Below are 18053 nucleotides of genomic sequence, written 5' to 3'. Positions count from 1 at the left end.
GGCACAGACCTGGAGCTCTAAGGGGTGTCCAAGCTGGGACATCAGGCACAGCCACTTTCAGCACAGGGCAGCAAGGGCAGGGCCATGATGGGGACCTGCCCCACCATCAAATAGGAACAGCAGAGACTCCTGACTGAGGTCTGCAATGGCAGGAGATTTCAGTATCATTTTGCCATTGCTCCATGTGACTGTGGAACCACTGTTGCTGTCGTAACTACCACAGAAATAGACAGCCTCGTCCTCGGCTTGGACCCCAGTGATGGTTAATGTGGCCGTGGAGTTGGACAAGGATCCAGAGAATAGTGAAGGGATGTCTCGCATCATCCCAGTAGATCACAGTGACAGAGGCACTGCCAGGGACCTTCTGCTGGTACCAGCCATAGTTACCATTGTCACCAGAGCAGGTGATCTTGATGGTTTCTCCCACCTTGGCTGACAATGAGGACGGCTGACTCAGTGGTGCTGCCTGGACCAGGGAACCTGGAAAAGGAGAGGAGAGAAAAGAGAGGCTCAGCCAGTGCCACAGGAGTACAGACCTGCCCAGAGAAGGTTATAGTGAATGCAATAGTGGGAGGAGGACAGACAAGGACAAGGTCACTGGCACATTTGAGGAGCAGAGCTCATCCCAGTGTATCCCACCACAGAGGCAGCAGCAGGACAATATGGTCATCAGTAATAAGAGGCAGTGGGGTGGGGGACAAAGCCACACCATGTGGTTTGCATGGACCAGGACGATGGTCTACAGACACAAAGTGAGCTCCAGGGCTCTAGGAAGCAAAAGGGGGGACATTCACAGCCATGGTTGTACAGAGGAAACCAAAATCTACACTAGCCCCACATTCCCCACTCTGCTTGGCCATGAGAAGGAAAGAAAAACTCCATTTTTAACTCTTTTGTACCTCATTTCCACATCTCTCTGTGTCACAATACCAGCATAAGTGCTGCTGTCCCAGCCACCACAGAAATAGACAGCCTTGTCCTCGGCTTGGACCCCAGTGATGGTTAATGTGGCCGTGGAGCCGGACAGGGATCCGGAGAATCACGAAGGGATGTCTGAGGGTCTCTTGTCATTTTCATAGATCACAGTGACAGGGGCACTGCCAGGGACCTTCTGCTGGTACCAGCCAGCACTAGGCCAGCTACTGCTAAGGCCAGGGCAGGTGATCTTGACGGTGTCTCCCACCTTGTGAGACAATGAGGACGGCTGAGTCAGCGCTGCCTGGACCAGAGAACCTGGAGAAAGAGAAGAGAGGAGAGAAGATGTGGGTCAGGCAGTGCTCCAGGAGCACAGTCCTCCCTGGGCAGGGGGATGGGACCCCTGTGCCCAAAGGCCCCATCCAAGCACAGCGTCTGGCCATGGCACCTGAGGTGTGGGCGAGCACCGCGAGGAGGAGAGGGACCCAGGCCATGGTGTGATCCCACCAGCTCCACGTCCCCATGATGATGAGGCAGTGCTGTGAACCCTGACACACATTTAGAGTCTCCACCTGTCCAGGCACAGCCCCTCCCTGGATATGTGGCCATCAGTGTTCCCTGGAGCTCTTGCCCCAGTGCTCCCCCTGCCCACTGCAGGCTCCTCTGAGGACACATCCACCTGCCCTGCAGCACCCAAGTCTGCTTGGTGCTTCCTGGTCTCCAGGTGCCCACACTACCTGTGCACTGATCAGCAGCAGTGACAGAGGAGCTGGGCAAACCAGGTCCTGCTTCAAACTGCTTCAAACCAGGTGCTTACACTGGGCCTCTCTTCATTGCCACAAGGGAACCTCCAAGCAGAGAACTGGGATTGTGGAAGGGCACTGGAGCCACACCAAGACCAGGAGCTTCAAGGCTACTCAACAGGAAGGAAACACAAGCCCCCAGGTCCTCCAAATTCAAAGCTGGGGGTCTCAAGTGGCCTCACAGCCACTTGGAGTTCATATCAATTAACTGCCCACAGCATCCTCCCACTCTTGTCCAGCCTGGATCAGCCCCTCTGCTGTCTGCCCACCACACAGCCCAGGGCAGCCTCCAAAGGAGCCAGCGGGGGCTGCTCTGCACCACAGTGTTACACACTGGCACCTGGTTGTCCACAGCCCCTTTGCCTCCTGGCGGCCCTGTGAACCTCAGACCGTGCAGTGGAACCACACTGACACCGTGTGGGGACAAGAAGGGCCTCAGGGACAGCACTGGAGGAACTGAGAGCAGAGCCTGGCACAGGACTCTGCCCTTGCTGTCTCTCAGCTCTGCCACAGTTCCCACCAGGTCCAGAGATTCCTCCAGTCCTGGTCACGGCCTTCAGGGCTTCTGCACGGCACCCTGTCCAAGGCAGCCCATGCTCACAGGGGAAAGCCTCTCACACAGACACAGGGCCCTTCAGCACAGTTGCTCTCACTAGAGATGAGTGGCACAGAGCCCATGGACCAGAGCAGGATGCCCAGAGATAATGACAGGGATTCTCCCAGCTTCTCTGAGCAACAGCACCAACCACAGGACAAGACATTTGGAGGGCAGCAGCAATTAGTCACACCACAGCTCTTTACTGCCAGGAGCCCTGTCACTTCCACGTCCTCCAGCACCACTGAGGGTCTCTTTGTGACAGCACAGATCATAGTGACAGGGGCAGTGCCAGAGACCTTTTGCTGAAATTAGCCATAGGCACTGCTACCCTCAGAGCAGGTGATCTTGATGGTTTCTCCCATGGTGGCTGACAACGAGGATGGCTGACTCAGTGATGCTGCTCCAGGGAACCTGGAGAGGAAGAAGAGAGAGGGGAGAAGAGTGGGGATCAGCCAGTGCCCCAAGAATACGGTCCTCTCCTGGGCAGTTGGAGGGGGAATGCTACAGTCAGAGGGGAATGGATGGAACCACAAGTAGAGGGAAATTTGGGGAGCAGAGCCAAGCCCAACACATCCCAACAGAGAGGCAGTGCTGGCAGCAAAAGGATGACATGGTCATGAGGAGCAAGAAAGAGAGGGCTGGGAGACAAAGAAACCCTATGAGATTAGTAGGGACCAGGACAATTGTCCACAGACACAAAGTCATCTGCAGTGCTCTAGGACACAAAACTGGGGACATTCACAGCTGAGGTCCTGCAGGGGAGACAAAAACCTGCACCACTCCCACATCCACAACTCTGTTTGGCCATGAGAAGGAAAGAAAAACTCCATTTTTAACTCTTTTGTACCTCATTTCCACATCTCTCTGTGTCACAATACCAGCATAACTGCTGTAGTCCCAGCCACCACAGAAATAGACAGCCTCGTCCTCGGCTTGGACCCCAGTGATGGTTAATGTGGCCGTGGAGCCTGATATGGATCCGGAGAATCGCGAAGGGATGCCTGAGGGTCTCTCGTTGTTATCATAGATCACAGTGACAGGGGCACTGCCAGGGACCTTCTGCTGGAACCAGGCATAGTAGCCATGGCTACCACCAGAGCAGGTGATCTTCACAGTGTCTCCCAGGTTGGCTGACACGTAGGACAGCTGACTGAGTGATGTTGGACCAGGGAATTGGAAAGGGAGAGAAAAGACAGGAGCAAGGGTGGGTCACCCAGTGTCCCAGGAGCACAGAACTTCCTGGACAAGGTTACAGGCAATGCCATAGTCAGAGAACAGACAAGTGGGGGACAAAGCAACACCATGAGTTTTGTAGGGACCAGGACAATGGTGACCCCAGCCAGAAAGTCACCCCTGTTCTCTGGGACACCAAGGAGAGGATATTCCCTGCCATGGCTGTGCCTCAGCCCCACAGCCAGACAGGAGGGAAAGAAGGGCCAAAACCTTTCCTCTGATTTTGGGTTCTGCCTCACTTCCTGGTACTCACTGTCAACACACCACAGCTGCTGCCACTGCTGCTGTCACAATTTCGCACTGGGGAAGGAAAGACCAAGAAGAAATCGGCAACTCACCATCGCCTTTGACGGTCAACATGGTCCCGGCCCCGATTATACCAGCACTACTGCTGCTGTCGAAGCTACCACAGAAATAGACAGCCTCGTCCTCAGCTTGGACCCCAGTGATGGTTAATGTGTTTGTGTTGCCGGATGTGGATCCAGAGAATCACAAAGGGATGTCCGAGGGTCTCCTGCTGTTATCATAGATCACAGTGACAGGGGCACTGCCAGGGACCTTCTGCTGGTACCAGCCATACTCACTGCTGCTCCCTGAGCAGGTTATCTTGATGGTTTCTCCCACCTCGGCTGACAATGAGGACGGCTGACTCAGTGACGTCACCTGGACCACAAAACCTGGAGAGGAAGAAGTGAGGGGGGAGAAAAGGAGGATCATCCAGTGCCACAGGAGCAGTGATCTGCCCAGAAAAGGGAAGCTGAAGAGGGAGAGAAGACAGAGATCAGACATTGCCCAGCAGCACAGCCTTGCCCAGAGCATCAGAACTGGGCCTCTGTGCCCAAAGACCCCATGATGCAATGAAGGCAATCAGAGACACACAGAGAACCCAAGGTGTGAGGGTTGTGCAAGGAGAAATGGCAGCAGCAAGAGGAGGCTGACCAGCATTGCTGTCATAGTTCCCACAGAAATAGACAGCCTCATCCTCGGCTTGGACCCCAGTGATGGTTAATCCATGGATGTGGATCCAGAGAATTGCGAAGGGATGTCCGAGGGTCTCTTGTTGTTGTACCAGATCACAGTGACAGGGGCACTGCCAGGGACCTTCTGCTGGTACCAGCCATAGTTACCATTGCCACCGGAGCAGGTGATCTTGATGGTTTCTCCCACCTTGGCTGACAATGAGGACGGCTGACTCAGTGGTGCTGCCTGGACCAGGGAACCTGGAAAAGGAGAGGAGAGAAAAGAGAGGCTCAGCCAGTGCCACAGGAGTACAGACCTGCCCAGAAAAGGCTATAGTGAATGCAATAGTGGGAAGAGGGCAGACAAGGACAAGGTCACTGGCACATTTGAGGAGCAGAGCTCAGCCCAGTGTATCCCACCACAGAGGCAGCAGCAGGACAATATGGTCATCAGTAATAAGAGGCAGTGGGGTGGGGGACAAAGCCACACCGTGAGTTTTGAATGGACCAGGACGATGGTCTACAGACACAAAGTGAGCTGCAGGGCTCTAGGAAACAAAAGGGGGGAAAGAAGGGCCAAAACCTTTCCTCTGATTTTGGGTTCTGCCTCACTTCCTGCTACTCACTGTCAACACACCCCAGCTGTTGCCGCTGCTGCTGTCACGATTTCGCACTGGGGAAGGAAAGACCGAGAAGAAATCGGTGACTCACCATCGCCTTTGACGGTCAACATGGTCCCGGCCCCAAATATACCAGTACCACTGCTGTCGTAGCTACCACAGAAATAGACAGCCTCGTCCTCAGCTTGGACCCCAGTGATGGTTAATGTGCCCGTGGAGCCGGACAAGGATCCGGAGAATCGCGAAGGGATGTTCGAGGGTCTCTCGCTATTAGAATAGATCACAGTGACAGGGGCACTGCCAGGGACCTTCTGCTGGTACCAGGCAGTGTAAGGCCAGCTAATCCCAGAGTAGGTGACCTTGACAGTGCCTCCAGGTTGGCTGAAATTGCAAACAGCTGATGCTGCCTGGACCAGGGACTGTGAAGAGGGAGAAGACAAGGATCAGTCAGTGCCTCAGGAACACAGACTGCCCAGAGCAGACGAATGGGGTCCCTGTGCCCAAAGGCCCCATCGGGGCACAGCAAGTCTGGTCATGGCACCTGAGATGTGGGCGACCACCACAAGGAAAAAGACCCAGGAGATTCCACCAGCTCCACATCCTCACACTGATGGGGCTGTGCTGTGGACCCCCACATCCTCTTAAGTGCCTATGCAGCCAGCACAGCCACTTCCATGGAAATGTGACCCTCAGTGTTCCCTAACAGCTCCTGTCCCACTGCTGTGCCTGTCTCTTGCCCACCACTAGCACAAAGATCACTCCAGGCCACCTGCTTCCTGGGCTACTCAGCTGGGAAAAACACGTCCTGCTCCACACCAGGCTTCTCTCAGGAGCCACAAGACTACAACCAGCTCAATCCTGGTATCTGGGCAAAGGTCCCTCAGTCTTTGCAAAGATCCATGTCAAGGGACAGCAGGAACACTTTTCTACCCCACCTTGTCGATGCACCCTCTGCAGCCACCTCCTCCCTGCCTGTGACCCTGGCCTCACCCACCCCCCAAGCACCTCTGCAGCAGCACAGCTCCTCCAGCTGCTCCCCTTCCCACTCAGGGGCTTGTCTGCAGGGTTCTGCTCCCTCAACTGGCCCAGCCCATTGCCCACAGAGCACACACTGCCCCCAGCACACCCCTCTGCAGGCACTGCTCTGGCACCACTGACGCTCCTGCTTCCCAGCAGCACCACAGGAAACAAAAGTTTCTGCCTCCTGAGCCTCTGGAGCACGAGGGCAAGTGCCCAGCCTGCCCAGCTCCACACACCTACACAGAGCTTCCCAGACTTGCCTCTGCCTTTCCATGCTGCTCCAGTGAAGGAGGCAGGATGGATCTGCTGGCATGGCTGGAGCCCTTAGGCATGTCTGACAGATCCTGAAATGTTTTACATGTGCACGTCAGCAAGCAAACAGCAGCTTCCTTTCAGCCCTTGGAGTCCCCTCACACCCAACTCCTGCTTCCCCTCACCTTTTACAAGCATAAGGAACAGGACTTAGACACATGAAGACAGGGATTTATTATTCTATGTTTGTTCTACAGAAGTTCAATGCCCAGCTACCAACACCCTCTCTGACTCCTGTAGGCCAGGAACACAGCAGCTCCTCCTTAGACACAGGATTTTCCTCACAGGCTTCTTTCTCTTCATCAGCTGTGTCTTCTGCCTCAAGTTCTGCTTGGGAACCAAGACCAACAGCTCACCAGCAGTAAAGTGTCACAGCTGCTTTACAGCCCAGCTCAGTGCAGCACCACACCGTGGCCTGCTGCTCCTGAGACTGAACGGGGAAGGGAAGGGCTGAAAGGCAGCGAGAAGTCACCAAGGGGCTTTGAACGTGATTCAGTACTTCTTGAACTCAATTCTTTCTACTTTCACATCATCCTCAATTAGTTGGTATACATAAGTTACAGCCGTGGAAGCCTGGATATCCATCAGCACAAATGAAGGGGTGATGTTCCTGGAAAGAAGACATCCTTTGTAATCTTCCCAGTTAGTTTATACCTCCTGCTATTAACACCCCTTATGTTCATGTGTTTTCATATACTTTATTGCCCAGGGCTACAGTGAAGTGGGAAACACTGCAAGGTCTGCAGGCACTGATCAAAGTGTCTCAGGCAGAGCTGCACTTAGCCTGGAACATGTCAGGCTCAGACGTTTAAGCTGACAGGGCCTCCAGAAGTCTTATTTCCTACAAAATATTAGAATGCAGCTTCTGGGAAGATACCAGAAAGCAAAACAACTTCAAGAAGCTACTCCAACTCACCCCTCTCTGGGCACAGGAAGCAGCTCCAGACACACCAGTGCAGGGCTGTCATGACCAAAATGTGGGCTAAGAAAACCCTGGTAACAAGGAGCCTCGCTGGATTCCCTTGGAAGGGAGTAATCCAGGCTCCTGCTCCCCACAGCACCTCGCCAGTGCTCTGCAGCACGGTGATGAGACACACTCATTTCAGGTGACACCCACAGGCTCTGCTGTGCTGGGCAGCTCAGGGCTCCCCTCACTCACCTTTCCAAAGCACTGTAGGCTCCTGTAGCTGATCCTGGGTTGATGTAGAATTTTTTTTCATATTCAAATGCTTCAAACATGTGTGTATGTCCCGAGATGAGAATGTCCACATCCAGCTGCCTCTGCAGCAGTGCCAGGCTGGCTGCATCACCCCAGGGAATTACTTGATGGCCATGAATCAGCCCAATTCTGAACTGCCCAACAGTTACAACCTTCTTTTCAGGATAATTCAGGCTCTGAGGAGAAAGGTAGACAATAAATCAGTCAAGGACCCCTCATTTATGCAATGCAGCTTCCAAGACACAAACCTGCCCTTCACTATTCAGGCACATAAAGTCTCTCTCACCATGCAGACCCCACAGGATGCCTGTACCACACCCCAGCAAGAGCAACTTCAGAGTAAAGAGTTAGGAATTTGCACAGAGAGCAGGAGACTTTAACTGGGTATCTAACTGTAAATAATCACACACACAGAATTCCTGCAGCTACACGGCCAGCTGGGGCACTGTGGTCTCAGTAATCACAGACTTGTGACCGAGTTCATAGGAACCAGGTGCATGTTTTACCCCCTCACACTCAGGCCCTCCTGTTGCAGGTACAACAAGAAAGGTCTAGAAAATAATTTTTTTCTTCACTCTTACTCATTCCTACTCCTTATTCAGGTGAATTACAGTTCAGGAATTGGTCAATGCTGAGGGACTCCCCAGGATTCATGAAGACAACCAATGCAGGAAGGCAGGTTGAGGAACTGATGTTACCTCCGAGTCGCCCCTAACGACGTGGATGTCCCCAGCCAGCGTCCTGAGGTAGTCATAGCTCTCCTTGGTGCAGAGGTTTCCCGTACACAGGATGTGCTGAATCCTTCCTGGAACCAGCAGCTCCTTGAACTTCACGGGCAGAGCACTGCACCGGTGCGGGATGTGAAGGTCCCCCAGCACTAACACCAACTCCGCACACACCGGGGGGAAAGAGAGAGCCTTAACCCAGGTTACTCAACAGAGCAGCACAAAAACAGAATACCACAAACCCCTGCTGCGCTCCTTTTCGAGTCAGCTCTGATGAAACACCCCTGCGCTCGCCCGAGCCTCCCCGCACAGACAGCAGAGCCCAGCCGGGCAGCGCCAGGAGCCCTCGCTCCGCACGCAGCCGGAGGTGGGGAACGTGTTGCCCGGGGGAAGCTGAGGCGGGGGGCGCCGCAGCAGTGGGGAGAACCGGGCCAAGCCGCCGCCCCAGGCTGAACCCACGGGCAGGGAAGCAGCGCAGGTCCCCCATCCGCCGCTCACCATCCCGCCCGCTCCGCTCCGCCCGCCCCGCTGCCCTGACGCGCACGAGGGTAACCAGGAAGTGACGCTCCTGGTTTTGTGCTCCCCTGAGCCAATGGCAGCGCCAGCAGCCCCCACGTGATGTCAGCGCCTGCCGCAGGGTCCCAACGCCCGACGCGCGGTGAGCATGCGCAGTGCGGCCACCCCGGTGGTGGCGCTGAATTCTGTGGGATTTCTGTGGGAAAATCCTTCGTCTTTCTGTGTGAAAACGTCCTTGTAAAGGACCCACAGGTGCCAGCGGGGTTACACGTGTCCCTTTTCCCTCAGGAGCTGTGGTGGGCGGTGAGGGGAGGGGGACAGGGCAGTGTGGGTGGAGGTCTCTGGCTCCCCGGGGATGAGGGGCTGCTCCAGGGATGGGTGAGGGCTCCGTCCAGCCCAAGGGATGGGTGAGGGCTCCGTCCAGCCCAAGGGATCCCACCAAGGGCCGCAGTCCGCCCTCCCGACTCAGGTACCCCAAGCCACCCCGCAGGGGTGACCCCACACACGACACGAGCCCTGTGGGTAAGGATTAACCTTTATTACCAGGTGAGCCAAACTGTGCAGAAGCCCAAGCCGGATCAAGGCTACTGAGTGCTGGAAGAGCCTAGGAAAGCTGGGCCACAGTGGAGCCCTCCATCCATCCTCCTGCTGCAACAGGAGTCCCTGGCAGGTCTCTCACCGTGTCAGGCTCTCCAGTGCTCCATGGGGGAAGTTTGGGGTCAAAGAGTAGGTTGCTGCACTTCCCAGCACGAGGCAGTGCTGCTGGGCCTGCTCGAGCATGCAAGGAGGTCTTTTTCCATCCCTCCCAGGGCTGCTGCTCTCCCTGTTGAGGGCTTTGCATCAGGGTTGCAGAAAGGGCACAGAGAGCTTTTGTTCCCTGTTTCTAAAACCACTTGAAGGCAGGTGTCAGGGCGCAGTAGTAGGTGCCGTTGTCCTCCTGGCGGGCGGAGGTGATGGTGAGGATGCAGGTGTTGCTGGCGAGGTCCTTGGTAGCAGAGAAGCGGTCAGGAGTCTCGTCAGGCTTGTGCATTTCTCTCTCGGAGTTGTAATAGAGCAGATACCTCAGGGCGTGCCCCGGGCGCTCCTGGAACCAGGAGATGCCGAACTCGGTGATGTTGTACTGGGGGCTCAGGGTGCAGAACAGCCGGGCCGTCTGCCCGGGCAGCACGAACAGGGAGGAGGGCTGGGTCAGCACAGGCTGAGCCCTGCAAGCTGTACACAGCAAGAATGCAGTTACTGATGGGCCGAGCTGTGCTCCCCATCACCCTCAGCCCAAAATGTCCCTCAGCCCCTTTGAGGCAATCCCATTACCCAACCACCATCCTGCTTATCACTCCACACAGCCCTGGAGCAAAATGCCCTGCTCAGATTGACATCCCCTTGGACAGCCCACCACCCTGCAGTGCCCCCCCAGACAGCAGCTAACTCGGCCACCCCATCCTTACCTGTGCCCACTGTCCCCAGCAGGAGCAGGACCATGAAGCCTGGGGCCATGGCAGGAAGCAGAGGAAGGGTGGCTGTTTCAGAGAGGGTCTGTGGTGCTACAGGAACCCAGGTCACTGTGCTGATGGCGCCAGTGGGGTGTATGTAAATGACACAGGGGGCTCAGGGACTCAGCTCCCCAGGGCTGCTTGCTCTGCTGCAGCTGGGCTTCAGGGAGAGGGGGAGAGCTGAGCATTGCGACCCAGTGCCCTCCTTCACCCCAGGCCAGGCCATTTCCTTCAGCTGCACCCACAGCCAAACCCACCACCCTCTGTCCTGCACACTGGGGAGGTATCACTGTCCAGCTCTCCTCGCAGATGGGGAGAGCACAGGAGTTTCCCTGGGGTCTCACACTGTTTGCCTCAGGCCCTCTGCCATCAGGTGCACAGGAGGCCAGGAACCTGATCCACACTATGCCAAGGGTGTCCTGTGGAGGCAACAGGCTGGGGGCCAGCTGGCCCTGCTGCCACCAGGGAGAATGAAAGACAGTCTGTACCAGAATTCCCTGGCAGCCATCTCATTGCAGAAACAGCACAAGAAAAGTTGCTGCTCTCTTCCCCCTGCAGCTCCATTGCTGTGATTTTGCAGCCTGCAGTACAGGCTGGGAGCTGCCGATGGTGCTGCCTCTTTGCCAGGGCCAGCTCTGGAACAGCAGCCATGGGCAAACACGGTGGAGTGGCTGCCAAAGCCACCGGTCAGAAGGCATTTCCTGAGGGAGCATTGCAGTGAGAGGTGGCTGCAGCATGGCTGTGCTGTGCGGAAGGACAGCAGACCGTTACAGCCAAAGGCCACCAGCTCAGCGGGCGTGAAGCCCCTCCTGTCTGTGACACCCATCACAGGGCCCAGAGTCACCGTGTCACACAGCCACCAGCCCATGGCTGTCCTTTGCAGCAGCATGGTCAGCAGGCACTTGGCAGTGTCCCATAACTGGTGGGTGCCTCCTGCCCTCCACAGGCAGGCTCAGGCTCCACCCAATGCCACCACATCACCACCTAGGGATGGCCCACTCCCTCCCCTCTGCAGCAGCCAGCCCTGCTCCTGAGGTGTCCCCAAGCCAATGATATTTGCAAGAGGTTCCTGAGGTGACTGGCCTGTGTGTGCTCTGGGTGTGAGGGGAAATGGAGCTCTGAGACAGAACTAATGAGCTGCCTCGTTAGAGCACCCAGTACTGTGTCTCTGGCACAGGCAGATCCTGGAGAGGAAGCATCACCATCACCCAAGGACATGATGCAGGAAGCTGGACTCCTGCTGTGCTGAGCCACCCTGCAGAGCTCTTGTGCACACAATCATCTGTCTGCTGCATTCTGCCCCTCAGAGCAGCTGTGACAGAGCAGGGTCCCCTCCTGCAGTGCCCTGCAGCAGCGAGGGGCCTGTCAGACCTGACAGGGCCGTACAGCACCTTGCACAGCTGGGCTGCAGGGGCTGCTGTGGGGCAGGAGGGCAGCAAGGCCTGTAGTACCCCTGCCAGAGGGATGTGGTGCCACACAGCACTCCCTGCACATGCAGTAAAGCCTGGCTGTGTCCCACCTGGGGAGACCTGTTCTATCAGATTTATTAGAGGCAGCCACAGCTGCATGAGACCAACTCCATAGCCCATCCAAGGCTGAAGCTTTGCCATGGTGTCTCCTGGCCTTGTGGAGTCTTCCCCTGCAGGTATCAGCAGCTTGTGTTTCATGCAGCCAGGCCCCCGAGCTCAGGGGGGTATGAGCATGCTGCAGACACAGCTCCAGCTGTTGCCCACCAGCACTCCCCCGATTCTGCAAGGTGGTGGCAAAGTGAACATGAATTTCCCTGCACATGGGCCCAGGTGAGGAAGTGTCACATGTACACTTGTGCCATGCTCCAAGCAGATCAAGTCCATGTATTTAGACAGAGGCTGTGAAACAAAACCCAGTAAGGCAGAAGGAAATCACATCCTCATGCAAGGAGGGACATTTCAGGGAAAGGGAGTTTGTTCACAGAACACATTAGCGCTGTTACTGGTTCCCACCATTCAGGTCCTCCCCATCTGCTGACCAGCCCAGGGACATGATTTCATCCATATGTTTTTCCACGGGAAGAGGGTATGATGCTATGATGCCCCCGAACCACTGCTGCCAGAATATTGCACAGCAACATTTGGGCACCAAATGGAAGATGCAGCTGGCACATGAGCCACGTGCATCACTCTGACAGGCCAGGGGGGCAGGAAGGTGCTGGCTGTGCACAGTGCAAGAGCAGCTACGAGCCCAGCCCCGTGCTCACCCTGTTCTGCCAGCTTTATTCCCTTCCTGCATGAGGAATGAGAGATACTCACTGAACAGAAGGAACTCACACATGCAAAGGCAGTTTTATTCCAACTGCCCACAGTTCCTTCTAGCCTGCAATACCCCACTGCCTTGAGCTCCAGAGTAGGACCAGCACAGGCAGGATTCTCAGGCAGATTTTTCCAGAGGCATCCAATCATCTTGCAGAGGAGGCCACACTGCCCTTGCAGCAATGCTGGGCTCAGCTGGGAGCAGGGTGGGCAGATGTGGCACCGCCACAGCCCAGATGAGCTGCAGGACAAACAGGGGTAGGAAACACCACAAGACTGCAAAAAGTCTGAAATTCAGACTGGCTGGGATCACATGGAGCAGGCAGCCTTCCCAAAAGGCTGCTGTTTAGCTCAGTCTCTGCTCTACCCCCCCTTCTCCCACCCCGCAGCTGCAGGAGGCTTGGGAACCTGCAGGGGCCATTCCCTGTTGCTGGGAAATCTGGCTACTGAAACCACAACAGTGTCAGTGGCAAACACAGCCTGTTCCCTGGGCACTCCAGAAGCTCCCACCACTGCCTGCAGGAAGGCACCCGGCACAAGCAGCCCCTCAGCACAGCCCTGGGCCCCCAGCAAAGGGGAGCAGCTCTGGGAGAGGAAAGCCATGTTCATCACAGTGAGATACGGAGGTATGTGGGGAGAGTTCCAGCCTTGCCTCAGCTCTAGGGCCAGACACCCACCTGGACACCCTCAGCACCCCCACAAGGGGCAGGGAGGGACAGGGCACCCTGGTGCACAGCAATGCCCAGGGGTTTGGGAACATGCAGAAGAGCTCTGCACCCTGCACCTCACCTGTCTAAAGAAATACAATGCCTAGACACTGAATCATGGAGGAAAACCACACCAGCAGCGCTGAGTTAATCACAGGGAGGGAGGGCAGAGGCAAGGATGAGTTCCCAGCCTGGCAGCTCTGGGGAATCACTGCAGGGAGGGGCCCTGCTTATCTACACACAAGCAGAAAAGCCACGGGGCAGAAGTGCCAGCTGCCAGCAGAGCTCTTCTGCTCCTGGCTGTGTGGGAAAGGTTCCCTGGCTCAAATCCTGACCCTCAGCTTCAGAGAGCAGGTATTTGTGGCTGGTAGGAGGGAATGAGCAGCCCCTCTCCTGACCTCACCCAGTTGGCTGAGAGCCTTTGCTTGACCCCAGACACTCGTGGCTGAAGGTGTCAGACACACACAGTCCTAAGCCTTTGCTCCCTCTGCTATTTGAATTGGATCCCCAGCTCTGACCACTGACGTGTGTCAGCTTTGGGGATTTCTCAATTGTGACAAACTTGGTGAGAGTTCATGGCCAAAATATCTCCTGGTGACTCAGTCACAGTCTCCGGCTCTTTCCCCTTGTGACTGGGACCAGCTTGTGGAATGGGACTGGCAAGGACCAGAGCTCACTGCTTTTTCCTACTCATGCTTGATGAAACTGTACTGAAGGACAGAGACACTTCATCAGTCAGAACTGTTTTTCCCAAATCAGTGTTCATCCCCTAACCTGGGGCACTCCCAACACCAACCACCAGCAGATGTGGCTGTAAAGGAGCAGCTCAGAGCCCTGGTGATGCCACATGGGGATCCTGCCTTTGCTGGCTACACAGTGGGCACTTCTGAGCCACCTGTTGTGCCTTCTGCCACATCCATGGGGCTCCTGGATTTGACGTGACCACGCTCACATCTCGGGTCTCATTCTCTGTCTGCAGCCAACTGCCAAGTGATGGTGAACCTGCAGTGCTCTGTTCTGATCCTCACAACTCACCTGAAGAGGAAGTGTCAGTGCAGGCCTGAAGGTACGAGTGCTCCTGGGCAGGGGGCTCCGAGGGACCAGCACTCACCCACAGTGAGCAGCAGAGGGTAGCAAACAGGTCACAACAGACCATCCCAAAACACAGGGAAAGGGACAGCAACCTCCAGACCTTGATAGATTCTCTTCAAAGCTAAATTGCTAAGGAGAATACTCTAAACCCCAGAGGCTCATGCTGGCCACACAGGGACACATTGGGCTTCCTTCACCATGTGTCTCTCCCTCCAGACTGCATTGATCTTTTGGATGAAACAGGCACCCTGATGAACCTGAGCAAAGTGGAAAATCCTGCATCCGAATACAGCAGTAAATACCTCCAGGAAAGGGAGCACTACATCCTCATCAGAGTCATCCGTAAGATCCTTGTTGGGACAGCACAGCTCTGGGTGGGGGCAGAGGGGTGGGTTTCCAGAGTGGCTCTATTCAGCAGTCACTTAGACACAGCACAGGAGCTCTGAGGAGGTAGAAGCCAGCTCAGATGAAGAGCTAGAGCTGAACCTTTGTCCGAGGTGACTGCTCTTGGGGACAAGGAACCTTTCGTGGGCTGAACCACCTGCCCCAGTAACAAGCCTTCAGTTTGCAGTCAGAGAGAGACTAATCCATTTCTCCCATTCTGCTGGCAGGAGACAAAAACTCTGAAGCCACCTCCTATGAATCCTTGCTAGAGGACCTGGAGAAACACTACCCTGACCTAACAGGTAAGAGCCAGACACCCAGAGAGGAGCCAGGAGTGCCGGCATGACTCCTGTGCCCACCTCAGCACCCATGGGACTGCCCTCTGATCCCACTTAAGGGCTGGTTATGGCTATGGCAGTGAGTGCACTCAGGTAGCAAGGGAAGGGACAATCAGAAACCAGAGCTAGTTTGCAGAACACTTTCTAGTTAGTGGGACAGCAGGGACCTGCTGCCCTCCCACCCCACAGCAGGCAGAAGCCTGCCCAGCTTGCCCTCGGCAAAGAGGGGACATTTCCTTGGGAGAAACAGGGAGAACAGGAGAAACTGGGAAATCCAGAAGTGTCTCTCCCAGGCTGTGGTCTCACAGGGTGGCAGTGCCTCGCTCAACATGCAAGGGGCAACTACCCACCCAGCAGAACACACAGCTCTGGAGGGGGTTGATCACTCCACAGATCGGCTGCAGCAGCTCTCGGCAAAGACCCAGAGGAGAGACCAGTGGAGGAAGGGAACCTCGCAGAGGAAGGCTCAGCCCCACTTCAGCACCCAGTTAAGGAACAAAACCACCTCAAAGAAGAAGAGGGGCTCAGAGTTCAAGACCCCTAAATGAGGAACAGACCCATTCCTGGTCACGTGCACAGCACAGCCACCACCAGGACTCAGCCACCCCCCCAGCTTATTCCTAGTTCAGCAAGAGTCCCTTGCTACTGAGATCCTCTTCCTGGGGTGCCCTGCTCCTCAAAGGTTCACACTACCACATCCAAAGCTGTATCCTGACAAACCAGGCAAACACAGCACCACAGCCAGGCACAAGCAGCATCCAGGGGTCATTCATGTTCCTATGGCATGGCCTGCGCTCTCCAGTGACAAGAACCTGCACCTTCTTTCAACCCCCCTGCACCAGCAGCCAGAGGAACATGCACCCACATCACTGAATGGACCAGCTTTCCACACAGTCACCACACTGGCAGTGCCTTCTAGAGACTCTCCACTGTGGTCACCAGGAAAGGTTGTTCCAGAGACAGCCCTTTTCCACTACAGAAGCAGCTCTTTGCCAAGATGGGCCAAAGACAGAACAGACCTGCTGCAGGTGCTCCTGCTGGTTCTCCTTAACAGCTTTTCCACTCAGACTAGGACACACAAACATTACATTTATTTCTGAAACGGAGTTAACTTCAGAGTGGTTCTCCCCTGCACACACTGGGACAGTTCAGGACACAGAGCACTTCGGCTTTGAATCTCTGGCATCTACTTTTGCCCTTGGCTGTTTCTCAGGAGAGCACAAGGCACCCCATAAGGCCAGACAGAGCTCAGAACATTATCTACCAAGAACTTGGGTTATGACATTTAGAAGGGGCAGGACTTTCAACACCAGCCTCCAGTATCTGCTGCCAGCATTTACCATCTAGACCTGGATTTCCTCACAAATCCCAGCTGAGAACTTGTCCAGTATTCAACAGTCAGAGGTCAGAAGGTTAATAGACTCATTCTACCATGAAAATGCATCAGTTAAGCATCTGAAAGTGTCATGGTTTCACTGTTGTGCCACTAAAACTCCATCTGAAGCCTCAAAATTCTCTTTTACACCAACATAAAGAACAGGGCGCTCTGCCAGAGGCCAGTCTGAGGGCAGCACTCAGGAGATTGTTCTGCCAAGGTGACTGTAAGAGGAAAGCAGCTCCAAACTTCACCTGTTGCCAGTGACCTTGAGAACATTGCATAATCTGCTAAAGCTTTTAAGTAAGATCAGCCAACTGTACCCAAGGTCCCACAGCCAGACAGGTCACATTGTCTTAGCTCTAAGTCAGAACAGCTCTCCAGGAGGAGGATATCTATAGAAAAATAATTTGTTACTGAAAATACTCTAGACACATCTTGGATTACCCCTCTCCACCCTCTCCTCTGCCTGGAGGGCAGCCAGTGCAGCCTCAGCTGAGGTCTGGATCTCTTTTTGCCAAGTCATGCAGGCTCTGTCCTTGCTAGGTTGCACCTCCTATTTGCAGGGAACACACAGTAGTGCCTTGTCCTTTAAGCAGCTGATACTGTTAACATTTTGGTAGCTTAATTTTAGCTTGAGAATTAAATAAAGCACGTGCACAAGTGATAGGTCCAAATAAATTCCTTTATTTCTCTGTAATAAATATAGCACTATCTGAATTCTAAAGACCCTTGGGTCTAATCATTCCTTTCCTTCCGTACTAGTTCAGAAGTGAATTACCACTAGAATGCTCCTGTCTGGTCAGTCTACTCCCTCCAGCTCACTCCCTGTCTGTCCTTCTGCTCCCCAGGGATAGCAGGGCTCTACACCACCATCCTCTTCCCTACAAGGGGGCAGATTCTTCACAGGAGAGAAGAAACACCTACAGGGAAGAAGAATAAATTCAGCATTAGGTACATGTTCCAGCAGCTGGAATTAAAAGCTCTGTTATCTCAGGTGACCAGATCAAGACCTAACTTCTAACAACAACTTATAATAAATGCAGCAAGAATTAGAGAATCAGCTAGGGAAAAGCATCAGGCTTCCCACGGCAGCAAAAGAAGATCCACTAAGAGGGTACCTACAGCCTCCCCACCTTGAGAAGTATGGTCAAGATCATTTCTCCCACCCTTTCCAGTGCCCTTCTGGGAACAGAGGAGGCAGAACTGCTTCCTACAGCCCTGAAGAGCACTACAGCCCTAAAAGATCGCTTCTGCAACCTTCAAACCCTCTCAGGTACTCTCCTGGCAGCAGTTCCCTCCTGCAGGGATGGGGCACACTCACCGTTGTTATACTTGCACTGCTTCAGAGCCTCGTTGAAGCCCTCGCACAAGGTCAGGTCTTGCTGGTTGGTGGCACATTCCAGGAACTGCTTCATCTCGTAGTGGCAGGGTCCGAAGGGCGACTGCGGCTGCATGG

General features: G+C 54.8%; 4 protein-coding genes, 1 non-coding gene and 1 gene segment (V, D, J or C); 1 reads left to right on the top strand and 5 right to left on the bottom strand.

Moving 5' to 3' along the window:
- Positions 1-392: 392 nt before the first annotated feature.
- On the bottom strand, positions 393-1430 carry LOC103758434. The segment is given in 3 exon segments: positions 393-480; positions 900-1233; positions 1364-1430. Coding segments are annotated over 3 exon segments (468 nt in total).
- A 2608-nt stretch (positions 1431-4038) lies between these two features.
- On the bottom strand, positions 4039-6480 carry LOC108640316 (immunoglobulin kappa light chain-like). Its single transcript, XM_018076157.1, is given in 5 exon segments — positions 4039-4226; positions 4489-4563; positions 4566-4769; positions 5220-5547; positions 6409-6480. Coding segments are annotated over 5 exon segments (867 nt in total).
- A 130-nt stretch (positions 6481-6610) lies between these two features.
- Positions 6611-9003, bottom strand: LOC103764785 (vacuolar protein sorting-associated protein 29). Its single transcript, XM_018076414.1, has 4 exons — positions 8903-9003; positions 8378-8566; positions 7620-7855; positions 6611-7070 (listed from the first exon to the last, which is right to left on the bottom strand). Exons 1-4 carry the CDS (start codon positions 8903-8905, stop codon positions 6953-6955), a joined length of 546 nt encoding a protein of 181 aa, XP_017931903.1. The 5' UTR covers positions 8906-9003; the 3' UTR covers positions 6611-6952.
- A 50-nt stretch (positions 9004-9053) lies between these two features.
- CUNH22orf15 (chromosome unknown C22orf15 homolog) lies at positions 9054-15975 on the top strand. 2 transcript variants are annotated; one of them, XM_018076413.2, is made up of 5 exons: positions 9054-9172; positions 14385-14471; positions 14714-14839; positions 15109-15183; positions 15613-15975. In XM_018076413.2, the coding sequence occupies exons 2-5, from the start codon at positions 14399-14401 to the stop codon at positions 15765-15767; spliced, it is 429 nt and encodes a 142-aa protein (XP_017931902.1). In that variant the 5' UTR covers positions 9054-9172; positions 14385-14398; the 3' UTR covers positions 15768-15975. The 2 variants fall into 2 exon arrangements, with proteins under 2 accessions (XP_017931902.1, XP_008929998.2); XM_008931750.3 differs by lacking the exon at positions 9054-9172 and adding an exon at positions 12480-13324.
- On the bottom strand, positions 9444-11376 carry VPREB3 (V-set pre-B cell surrogate light chain 3). Its single transcript, XM_008931739.4, has 2 exons — positions 10366-11376; positions 9444-10132 (listed from the first exon to the last, which is right to left on the bottom strand). Exons 1-2 carry the CDS (start codon positions 10412-10414, stop codon positions 9804-9806), a joined length of 378 nt encoding a protein of 125 aa, XP_008929987.2. The 5' UTR covers positions 10415-11376; the 3' UTR covers positions 9444-9803.
- Positions 15976-17260: 1285 nt separating the features above from the next.
- On the bottom strand, positions 17261-18053 carry LOC103764818. The gene is made up of 2 exons (XR_003915931.1): positions 17919-18053; positions 17261-17517 (listed from the first exon to the last, which is right to left on the bottom strand). It is a non-coding gene; the product is annotated as an uncharacterized LOC103764818 (transcript).

This window comes from Manacus vitellinus, unplaced genomic scaffold, assembly GCF_001715985.3.
Source record: "Manacus vitellinus isolate BGI_N305 unplaced genomic scaffold, ASM171598v3 scaffold_31_pilon, whole genome shotgun sequence".
In the NCBI taxonomy this organism is placed as follows: domain Eukaryota; kingdom Metazoa; phylum Chordata; class Aves; order Passeriformes; family Pipridae; genus Manacus; species Manacus vitellinus.
Note: the sequence above shows the minus strand (reverse complement) of the source record. Positions and strands in the feature narration are given on the sequence as shown.